Here is a 12551-nt window from a genome sequence, read left to right as displayed (position 1 = left end):
TAATAGTTTTTGAACAATTTAACCCATGTAAAACAATTTTGAACTAAGGCACCAGATTTACTTGCACCAAGGCTCTGCCACATATGGTGCTGATTCACCAAGTGGAGATACAAAAGGGTATGATGGACGGAGCGTTTGAGCAAATCAAACACTCACCCCCAGTCAACTGATCTGGGTTTAATCCATCACCATTCTTTAGCTCACTCAGCCACCCCAGTTCAGACATGGCCATATGCAAATCAGTCTGAACCTGTGCCTCATGGGAACAGTCCAGCCCGAACTGCAAGCCATATCTTCCCTGGACCGGAAACAAGCATCCTGGGACCGGTTTCGGATTCATAATCCTCATCAGCCAGGCTATCTTGAATCCAGTGGCCAAGTGAGCAAGGGACTCACGTCTGAGCATACCCTGCCCCACTTAGGGCGAACAAAGCGATACAAAAGGGGATGATGGACGGAGCGTTTGAGCAAATCAAACACTCACCCCCAGTCAACTGATCTGAGTTTAATCCATCACCATTCGTTAGCTCACTCAGCCACCCCAGTTCAGACATGGCCATATGCAAATCAGTCTGACCCTGTGCCTCATGGGAACAGTCCAGCCCGAACTGCCAAGCCATGTCTTCCTTGGACCCGAAACAAGCATCCTGGGACCGGTTTCGGATTCATAATCCTCATCAGCCAGGCTATCTTGAATCCAGTGGCCAAGTGAGCAAGGGACTCACGTCTGAGCATACCCTGCCACACTTAGGGCGAACAAAGCGATACAAAAGGGTATGATGGACGGAGCGTTTGAGCAAATCAAACACTCACCCCCAGTCAACTGATCTGGGTTTAATCCATCACCATTCGTTAGATCACTCAGCCACCCCAGTTCAGACATGGCCATATGCAAATCAGTCTGACCCTGTGCCTCATTGGAACAGTCCAGCCCGAACTGCCAAGCCATATCTTCCCTGGACCGGAAACAAGCATCCTGGGACCGGTTTCGGATTCATAATCCTCATCAGCCAGGCTATCTTGAATCCAGTGGCCAAGTGAGCAAGGGACTCACGTCTGAGCATACCCTGCCACACTTAGGGCGAACAAAGCGATACAAAAGGGGATGATGGACGGAGCGTTTGAGCAAATCAAACACTCACCCCCAGTCAACTGATCTGGGTTTAATCCATCACCATTCGTTAGCTCACTCAGCCACCCCAGTTCAGACATGGCCATATGCAAATCAGTCTGACCCTGTGCCTCATGGGAACAGTCCAGCCCGAACTGCCAAGCCATGTCTTCCTTGGACCCGAAACAAGCATCCTGGGACCGGTTTCGGATTCATAATCCTCATCAGCCAGGCTATCTTGAATCCAGTGGCCAAGTGAGCAAGGGACTCACGTCTGAGCATACCCTGCCACACTTAGGGCGAACAAAGCGATACAAAAGGGGATGATGGACGGAGCGTTTGAGCAAATCAAACACTCACCCCCAGTCAACTGATCTGGGTTTAATCCATCACCATTCGTTAGCTCACTCAGCCACCCCAGTTCAGACATGGCCATATGCAAATCAGTCTGACCCTGTGCCTCATGGGAACAGTCCAGCCCGAACTGCCAAGCCATGTCTTCCTTGGACCCGAAACAAGCATCCTGGGACCGGTTTCGGATTCATAATCCTCATCAGCCAGGCTATCTTGAATCCAGTGGCCAAGTGAGCAAGGGACTCACGTCTGAGCATACCCTGCCACACTTAGGGCGAACAAAGCGATACAAAAGGGTATGATGGACGGAGCGTTTGAGCAAATCAAACACTCACCCCCAGTCAACTGATCTGGGTTTAATCCATCACCATTCGTTAGATCACTCAGCCACCCCAGTTCAGACATGGCCATATGCAAATCAGTCTGACCCTGTGCCTCATTGGAACAGTCCAGCCCGAACTGCCAAGCCATATCTTCCCTGGACCGGAAACAAGCATCCTGGGACCGGTTTCGGATTCATAATCCTCATCAGCCAGGCTATCTTGAATCCAGTGGCCAAGTGAGCAAGGGACTCACGTCTGAGCATACCCTGCCACACTTAGGGCGAACAAAGCGATACAAAAGGGGATGATGGACGGAGCGTTTGAGCAAATCAAACACTCACCCCCAGTCAACTGATCTGGGTTTAATCCATCACCATTCGTTAGCTCACTCAGCCACCCCAGTTCAGACATGGCCATATGCAAATCAGTCTGACCCTGTGCCTCATGGGAACAGTCCAGCCCGAACTGCCAAGCCATGTCTTCCTTGGACCCGAAACAAGCATCCTGGGACCGGTTTCGGATTCATAATCCTCATCAGCCAGGCTATCTTGAATCCAGTGGCCAAGTGAGCAAGGGACTCACGTCTGAGCATACCCTGCCACACTTAGGGCGAACAAAGTGATGCAAAAGGGGATGATGGACGGAGCATTTGAGCAAATCAAACACTCACCCCCAGTCAACTGATCTGGGTTTAATCCATCACCATTCGTTAGCTCACTCAGCCACCCCAGTTCAGACATGGCCATATGAAAATCAGTCGGACCCTGTGCCTCATGGGAACAGTCCAGCCCGTGCTCCTCAGCCCTCCCAGAGATGGCTGAGGAGCACTGTTTTAAAATTGTCCCTTCGTACGGGACAATTTCCTCTAGTCGGCACAATTATTTCTATTTCACAAACCCCTTAAATTACACTTTTTAATCTATTTTAACTAAGTGACGGTAAACCAGCGGCCCAGACAAAAATATCAACCTGTTAATAGAACAAATAAAAATAATACAACCAAATATGAAAATTATCTTGATGTTTTGCGAGCCTGCCTCAATTTTAATTTTAAGTCATGGATTGCCATGTACTTTTTTCGCACAAGTGCATTTTCAAAACAAAATAACTAAAAATCAAAGTACAAATGTCTGCAAACCAGGTACACATGTGCTCCTACACCCAGAAAAAATATATAATAAAAAAATAAAAAACGACTGAGGAATACATTTCCAGTTTGCACTTGCAGAGGACTTCGAGCGTGCGCTTTATTTGAACAATTTATGTAAAATTACCTCTGGATATATATATATATAAATATATATATATATATATATATATATATATATATATATATATATATATATATATATATATATATATATATTACCTACTGGGGGTCGCCAGTAGGTAGTTATTGTTGTCTTGAAAGTTTCAGGGTGATTCATGAAGCGGGGCTGAGAAAAAGGAGGTCCCAAAACGCATTTTCCCCATGTTAATTTCTATAGGAAAATTTTGACAAAACTACAGCCCGATCTGCTGCACGAAACTACACCAAATTTGGCAAAAAGGTAGCCCTTGGTTCAGAAAGAGTCCTTTTTTTAAATGCTGTAAATCCATTCAGTAGTTCCTGAGAAATAAGAAAAAGAAAAATATCGATATCTGAGCACTGAGGAGGAGTCGCTCCTACTCCCGGGCACGAGCTTCACTCTGATTAGCTGCCAACACTCCAAAGCAGGAAGTCTTAGCAGCCATCTTGTGACTCGGTAGAACCAAGTCACAAGAAAACAGTGAAAAAGAGGTTAAAAAGCAATAAAAAGGGGGCAGGGTAGAAACACCCTGACCCCATAGGCCTGCTGAGGGGGTCCCACAGGGACCCAAAGGGCCAAAAAAACAATTTTTTTTAAACAGCAGAATTTGCGCTGGGTGCGCGAATCCTGCCGAGAAAATGTATAAAAAAACGCTTCCTTATTGTTAAGCCCCTGGGGGGGCCACCTCCTGGGGGCAATCACAAATTATATAGCGGGGGCCGCATGAATCCATTTACAATTGTAAAATTGCGTTTTATGAACAGCATACATTAACACACACTTGTAAACTAGAGCTTTTAGGTGCTTAAATTCCTTTGTGCAAATGTCTTATGTAATGAGGCTCTTTGTACTTGCAGCCGCACAGCTGTGCCTCACAATTACTTTTTTTCTATACAAACCTGATTTAAACTGGGTTTGTGCAATTTCGCAGTGTTGTGGTCTCTTACCTGCAATATATGTTTGCTCGTGAAGCTCTGTGAGACTTAGCAGCTCTGCATTTTGTTGTTGACAACTAGCCCTTGCTTGGTGCCATGGAAGGGCAGATTGAGAGTTTATCTGATAGTGCACACCGGTCAATGCATCCATACTCCACCACATATCTGTAGTATCTGAGGGAGCAAGTTGTGATATTTAGTTTTGTGCAGGATCCTGAAAACAATGATGTATCTTAGAGTTCCATCTGGGTGAGAGGGCAGGAGGCAATTGATTACTAAAAGTGAAAGATATCAAATCAGCATATTTACTATGTACATATTCATTGATAAATGCTAATCACTTGCAACTGACAGCACCAGAAAATCTGCATTTGTTTTAGAAATGTTAAATATATTCCTTCATAAAAGTTGCAGTGGGCAAGTTGTATTTACATCATGAATTCAAGATAAGCAGCTAATCATGCCTTGGGAGAAAGGAAATTGCAACAAATGTCAAGGGAAAATAGGGGAGCATAAAAATTTCACATGACCTTGTCAGAAGTCCACCTGGGACTGTAACATAACAGACTGTGCTGGCTAACCACTGTCCTAATACACTGGGCAGAAACAAACTCAACCCCTTATCTGTGAATGCCTTGGATACAGAAAAAGCATAGTATAGGGTGGAATGACCATTCCTTTGGTGGGTATTAGAGCTGAACTGGTTCACCAAGTAGAAATTGAATGTACTTTTTCTCAGTATGAATAGTTACCATCAACAACATCACCCCAGCCTAGTCTCAATAACTGCATGCTGCCACGAAGTAACTAAGCCATTAATGATCAAATTGAACCTATGGGTTCAAATATGAGTAAATATTTTATAATCAGGACATAGCAGGAAAACTGGTCTATAGGATTATAGGCAGGTGAGCCATTTTACAGAAGTCCATAATGTATGCTGCTTGTCAAGAACTGTGTAAAGGATGCCCACTCATAACTTACCTAAGAAGCTGAAGGAAACGTGGTGTGATCTCAGGAATACAAACAATGTATAATTAATTTGGGATTGAATGCCTGTCACTTTCCCAAACTGTATTTCTTATGGTGTTATGTGTGCCCATTTTGACTGGGGATGCTATATATCCTGTGGCTGTGATTGGCAAAGTATGGGCCGAGGGTCTGGGGAAAAAAAGCTAAATACCCCTACCTTTCTCATTTCCTATGGATAAAGCATATAATTGAGAGTAGTGCTTGCCAAACACTTCTTATATTTCTAAATCGGTATCAGTGTGTCTCCCTGCTGAAACATTGATTTCTAATAATATTTGGTAGGTGCCTCAAGCACGGGTTTAGGATTGCTAGCAAGGGGTCTGTGTTATCTCTGTGTTCCATTCTTAGATGTTGGAATCTCTGATGTTGTGGTTCTAGTCGTTTTCTTTAATAATAATCCAGATTGATATTAGATCATGCCTATCCCATCCTGAAATCCATGAAGACTGCACTCTGCATTGATTACTAGAGAAACATGTTTGTGCTCTAAGGCTAGTCTATTTTTGGCATCTGGTGACAGCGTATTCCTGTATGAATCCTCTGATGCCAGTTTTCAGAGAAACCCAAACCGTCCCCAGGTTTTTTTTTTTGTTTTGTTTTTTTTTTGTTTTTGAAAACCTTTATTTGTCATAAACACATGAAATTACAGCTCAGTGCCTACAACCTACATTCGTAGGCCGGCATTTACAGTGTCCCATAGGAAGATGGTCAAGTAGTCTCAGTAAGGGTATGGAGTTAACACAGCAAGCCGCCTACAACCCCCACGGGCCGGCCGCGATGTAATTAGACGTGGGTCATAGAGGAGTTTGCATGAGATCTACTTGATTACAACAAGCTTTTTGAGCAACAATGCAATGAGGTTATTTTTAACATTTAAAACAACTTAACAACGTATCATGTTCATTTCCTCCCCAAAGCGAAGCCCCCATGCTGGAGCAGTGTTGTGGCGGAGCTTTGTAGCGCGGTGGCGCGGAGTTGACCTCTCTGTCCAGCCCTGGACGTCAGGCCATGCAGGCCGTGTCGTCACCGCTGCATCAGAGGTGACTCAGCCTCGGGGAAAGTATGTTGCACTTTTGCCATGCGGAGAGTACGCTATTGTGTCGTGCCATGGGTGGGTTGCATTGGACATCTGCCTGAGTGAGATCATCCGTCCTTAAACCAAGTCCGAATACATAAAAAGGGGGGGGGGGGACGCCCGTCTCCTCGCAATCCAGTCCCTCCATGTCCTGTACGTTGTGTGCTAGGGGGCGTAAGTTCGGTGCTACGTGTGTTTGCAAACGCAGGTCCTAGAGCAAGCATTTTTTAGCATGGGATAGCATATGTGGGAGGCGCGCATTAGGGTAATTTAGTTGACAGTGTGAGAGTGGGTATAGCCCATGTGTGGTGGCGGTGCAGCTATCACTTCAATCTATCCCGCAGTTATCCCCTTCAGTGGATGCTTCATCAGTGTGTGACCGAAGTAGGTATGAAGTGAGGGGACCCCAGAGGTCCCTGGGTCGTGACTTAGATGGTAAGAGGTCAGCATAATTGTGTAATTGTTCTTGCCAGGTAGCCATGCAACTCAGCCAGTCCTTAAATTTAGGTGCCCGCCCCCTGCCCCATCTGCATGCCACCAGTCGCTTAGCCAAGAGGAGGCTTAGTGCAAAAAATTTGCGGTTCGTCTTAACAGCAGGGTGGGCAAATCCGAGCAGTGCTATCCCAGGACAAGGGTCTATGGACATTCCGATCATGGCCGATAGAGCGTCAAACACCTCCCGCCAGTACGCGGCGACCGCTCGGCATCCCCACGCCAGATGTATAAAATCTGCTCCCGGGGTGCCACACCGGAGACATCTATCGTCGTCCTTGAGGCCAAGACGGTGCAGCTTTGCTGGCGTGAAATAGAGCCGGTGCAGGAATTTATAGTGTATCAATCGGAGGCGTGTGTTTCCGGTTACAGCGTGTGTGTGAGAGCAGCTCATCTCCCACTGCTCGTCTGTCATGGGTTCGGGTAGGTCAGTATCCCAGTCATGTCTGGCTCTAAAGGAGGGAGGCGCGTGAGCCGCCTGGACGTGTTTATACAACATGGAGACTACATGCTTCGGGACCGTAGCCTGGAGCAGGGAGTGTAGAGGCGTCATGATTTCTGGTTCGTCCGGAAAGTCGGGTGTGACGGATTTAATGTTTTGCCGGAGGCGAACATAGAGGAATGTGTCCATCATCGTGGGGGAGTTGTCCCCAAAAATCTGCACTGCCGTGCGGAAAGTGCCCTGTAGGTAAAGATCGCCCCAGGTGTTTATAGCATATTTGACAAGGAATTTACGTCCTAATTCTTCCCGGGCGACACTCAATCTGGGGTCATTAGCCACCACCATTAGAGGCGAGTAGGCGAACAGTACTCCCATATGTCCTGCAATGCTCTTCCAGGCTCTAACAGTACATTCCACCGTAGATGGGTCTCTGTCGGTCATACTGACCGTAGTGTAGAGATACCCAGAGGGTTTCTCTGGTCTCATGTATCCATCCTCAACCGCCAGGTGGGCCATGAATGGAGGGGGATGGAACCAGTACGAAGCAAAGTGTCCTTGGGCACAATCGTAGTATTTTCGGAAGTCCGGGACTTCAAACCCTCCCTGGTGGTAAGGCAGCATCAGGGTTTTCAAACTGAGTCTCGCCTGTTTGCCTCCCCAGATCAGTCGCGACAGCTGGGAGTCGAGGGCCCGAAAGAAGCAAGAGCCCGGGCTATACGGTATATTCGTAAATAGATATAATAATTTGGGGAGGACCATCATCTTTATAAGCGATATGCGGCCTGCCATGGATAGGGGAAGGTGTAGCCACCTGGCAACGCTGTCCGTCAATTTGTCAAGGACCGTCCCATAATTTGCCCTGATCAGGTCCTCTCGATTCCTGGTGATTCTGATGCCCAAATATTTTATTTCATCGGATTCCCATACTAGGGGGTAGTCCAGAGGAAACTCCAAGGTCCTGTCTGTCAGGGGGAACATGGCAGATTTCGCCCAATTTATCTGTATCCCCGCTATAGCCCCAAATTTAGTAATCTCACGCAGTAAGGGATTTAGATTGTCTCGCGGATTGTCTACATAGAGGGTCATGTCATCAGCGTATAATGCGATCAGGAGTTGCCGATCCGGGTACACTAGTGCGCGATGTTTGTGGTGTTGTCTAAGCTTCGCGGCTAGGGGTTCGACGGCGATCGCGAAGAGTATCGGGGACAGGTTACCTGTACCATAATGTAAACTAAAAAGTTCTTTAACAAAGGCGTTGACCCCTTATCATGTAGCCCTTTTTTGCAAGAGACATTTTGGAAAAGTTCATCCTTGATTAGGTGGCTTTAAGGTAAAGGTAGGTCACTCGGGGTGTTGCCATCTCAGGGATCTATTACATCAAAGATCTCTGCTTAGAGATCTATAGGCCTAAGAGGTCTACTGCCTACAAGTGCACATTGTAATGTAGTTGAAGTCACCTATTATAATAAAAGGACTGGGTAGTGTCAGATGACTTTCTTCAATTTCCCCAATTTCCAATTTTATCGTCTTTGAGGCTGTATAAGAAACATTTGGTCAGGTGGATATTCCATATGCTGAGCCCTAAAACCACCCAGCTCTGGTTTGGGTCTGATTCCCTCATACAATCTGAAAGTTAGGGTTATATTCTAATATAGCAATTTCTTGACTGAGGCTCTCATTGAGCTCCTGATGAATTGCTCTTCTCCTATCCATTCATATAGTCCCCTGTCCGTCCTAGCAATTCAGATTTCTTGCAGGCATCCTATAGAAAGCTGAAATGCATCTATCTCCTGCTTTATTCTTTGCTGCTTGATTTAGCACTCCGTGAGTCCTTCGCGAAAAAACGTTTACGTCTATTGCATACTACGCGGTAAAATTGGAGCGAGTATGGTCACAGAAACTACCATTGGTTGAGGAGGATTTTTTCATAGTTATAGAACCCAATTGCAGGGTAACATCCACCAACCACCATCGATTGAAATTCGCTTTCGACCTGGAACCTATAAGGACATAGAGCCATCAGCTTGCGTGGGAATTTTTACCACCTTACACCTCTCAGGGGACATCTATAATCCCTTGGTTGCCCCACCTTTTATTGTCCTGATGAAGACTCGCATGGCCCAGGCTTAAAAATGACCATAAGACGAGTCGAAACGTTGACGCAGTATTTATATAACCTGGACCTGACTAATTTTCTATGCATTGATGTGCAAAATGTATGATATATTCATTTACAATGTATGAGAATATTTTCCTTTGAATATTCTGAGGGTCAGGTTTTGCAGGATGGGTCAATGATGATCCGTTACTGTTTTTGCGAAATTAATTTGAATATTTTGTGTCACCATCTATTTGATTTTTCATTTTCTCTCTCTTCACTACCCACTTCTTGGCACTTCTTTGCTATGTTACACGCTCCTTTGGGGCAACCACTATGGATTGTAATGTTTTGCAATCAGGAATTTTTGTAAATTTGTTTGACTGAGGAGCAATGAATTAAAAATATTGCTCTTTATTGATACTGCTGTGTTTTTTATGCCCTGGCCATTATATTGTTTTATGAAAATATGCATTTATGGATAGAGCTGATTAATGTATACATGCTCCTAAATTTGTTGAATTTATGAACATTTTAGTGATGGATTCAATTTATAAACTATAGAGGTCTTGGACCATTGTATTCTTATAACGTAAAAATGATTTAGCAATTAAGCTACTTAACATTCGGGGTTAATATTTTACACTGCTCTTTTTAAGCTAGACCTCAACTAACCAATAATTTCCAATTTCCTCGCAAAACCCCAATCATCCCTGAAGTACAAGCTCAGGTTCAATTCCTATTCTAGTTGGAAGAATTCTACACATTTCCTGCTCCAGTTCTCTCATTTAGAAAACGTGATGCGTTTGGTACATTTGAGCATTACATTTCACTGTTGAAGGAAGAGTTTGACCTCAGGTACTGCCAAACCCCACTGATGTGAGCGGCTCTGGTTACATACAACACTAATTGATGCTGGGAAAAGAATGTATGAACTACATTACACATTAATTCTTAAAGAAAACTAGCCCCATATTAGCAGGAACTTCCGAAGCTTTAAACTCTTGTAATAAGATCCGGAGCGCCTGCTGCATTCTAGCTTTTTCTCATGTTCAGTTCAACTGAGCAAGCTAGATAATTTTCAACTTAATAAAAAAATGTAAAGTTTCAGTCACAGCGTTACGTTATATTTTATAGGGCATATTTACACCAAATGTGTTTAACATGGCGCCAATGACTCAATAACTATGATGAAACAGATTGCTGATTGTTTCAAATGGAAGGGAAGGGCTTTAATTTTTTCCCCATGTCATGATAATTTCCGTTTTTTTTAAATTCTGCAATACTTCTTTTTTTTTTTTTTTTAGAAAGAACAATCTACCAGTGTACTGTTGATGTTTTTCCACATGGATAATAAGTATCTGGCATTCTTGTGGAGCACACAGGCCTGCAGTGATGACACAAATTAATGAATAAACTGCAGCCTGTTCCAAGGGTGCTCTATTATCTAGACCATAATTGGACAAGAGTATCAGGAAGGAAGGAGACAAAGTAGTTATTCAAAACTCTAGTAATATTCTCCAAGGTACCAGCATTGGCCACTAGGCATGCTGTCATGTTTTACACTCTCTGTACCCTTTCCAGTTGGCACTTGGGAAGGTTAACATAGGACCTGATTACAATGACGGCGCGATGTGTCCAGCTGTTGCGTTTTCGGCGGACCGACAACCGCCACCTCGTGGTATGATCACCCGATTATGTTCTGTGTGGTGAGCCTGCCACAAACCACAGCCAACATTACTGCTACCTCAGAGGTGGCCCATGGAGCCGGTCCAGTGCAGCTCACCACCCAAATACGGTCTGTCATTCTGCCGGCCTGTTCCTGGCAAGGACACCACCAAGCGAGAGTCAGCCGAAAAGCTGGTGCTCATGTAGTGCCCTCCAATGCCTCCAAGTCGGGTGTGCGAAATGGTGGAGGCATTATCTATAAGAACACTAACGTTTACTATGATCACTAGTATATGAACTCGTAATAGATACTAAGGCCAGGGCATGAAGTATGTTTTGACTTGCCAACAAAAGCCAACTGTGATTACTCACTATTAAGCTTCAGATAGTTGGATTTCATCCAAGTATGCACATTCATTCTGGGGGCACTGTTAAAACTGTGGCTGTTCTCTAATCTTATGGCAAAGGCAAAACAGAATTTAGGCATGTCCTTTTCAATGAAAAACTCAGCAACAAGATTCCATAAGATTAGCCAATGGATGAACATATATACTGAAAAATGTAATGTCCTAAATATTGTTTCCAGAAATATTGTCCATTGCAGCTGATAATATTAAATCTACACCCAATGATGCTTTTGTAAATTATATAACAAACACAGGAGCTTATTTACAAGCCCCTTGCGCCATGCGTATGTCACCGTTGTCCATGTTAAAAGTGATGTACTTGTGGTGCTTAATGCTTGTAAATAAGCCCCACAATGTTTATGTCAGACAATATTTTTGTTATTGATATTCTGACATAAAACCAGTTTCAAATAATTCATCTAGCACAATTTACTATACTGATGCTGTTGACATTGGACATCGGGCGACAAGTTGGCAGCCAGCACCTTAGCATAGTTTAACTGTGCCAGTGAACATTCCTCCTGTTAATGCTACCACCCTCATCCTGGACAAGCTAAATCAAGGAATTAACAGGTACTGGTGTGAACATCACCATAGTTGCACTACTTCTGGGTCTGGGGTAGGGTGTAGGGATGGTGGTATATTTAAACCCTGAGGCACTTTGGTCTTTTGCAGAGTACTTTGTTAAGCGAAACCATATTTAATCTTTTGTACAAAGAAAGCAATGTAAATGTGCATGGGTATCATCATTCTTTTCTTGATCTTTTTTTCAAAATTGCAGGCAGAGTTAAAGGGTGATCAAAGGGATTTGGGTGCAGAAAGGCAATATAAGAACAAACTTGAAGGGGGTAGTAAGTCAGGCTCAACTTAGAGGCAAAGTATAAAGCATATATGTAGAACTCAAACAGTAATAAAAGTGAAACACAAGAAAAATCTCCCACCAATTTAGAGTAAGATTTAGTAAATCACGTGACACTTAAATGGCAACAATCCTATCAGTAGAATTGGAGATATGCAATTAAAATGTATATTTAACAGTATTGCCAAAGTTTGCAACTCGTCAACTGAACATATCTGGTCACACTGGACCACGACAAATTCACAAGTTCAGGCCAAGTCAACCACAATGAAGCACAGTCCAGGCACAGGACCAAGACTGGCCTGCTGAGGATTGTACGTTATGTCCTTGGTGCGTGGTCTGTGTCGGTTCTGATGAAGCTGTGTGGTGAGGCTTTGTGGGGCTTTTTTCATCGCTCTGTGTTAGTTCTGATGAGGCTCGCAGCTGTTTGGCCATGCTTTGTGGGTCTTTCTTTTCAATTGACATA

The 12551-nt window shown here is 44.2% G+C and overlaps 1 protein-coding gene across 1 annotated transcript in view; it reads right to left on the bottom strand.

The window, feature by feature from the left end:
- Positions 1 to 12551, bottom strand: part of LOC144784640 (macrophage mannose receptor 1-like) — a 765034-nt gene that overhangs the window by 591020 nt on the left and 161463 nt on the right. The window contains exon 4 of the mRNA XM_078663569.1: positions 4025 to 4186. Coding sequence (XP_078519695.1) covers positions 4025 to 4186 — 162 coding nt within the window. The remainder of the gene's footprint in view (positions 1 to 4024; positions 4187 to 12551) is intronic.

The sequence above is a fragment of the Lissotriton helveticus genome, chromosome 10 (assembly GCF_964261635.1).
Source record: "Lissotriton helveticus chromosome 10, aLisHel1.1, whole genome shotgun sequence".
Taxonomy (NCBI): Eukaryota; Metazoa; Chordata; class Amphibia; order Caudata; family Salamandridae; genus Lissotriton; species Lissotriton helveticus.
This window is presented reverse-complemented; position numbering and strand designations above follow the sequence as displayed.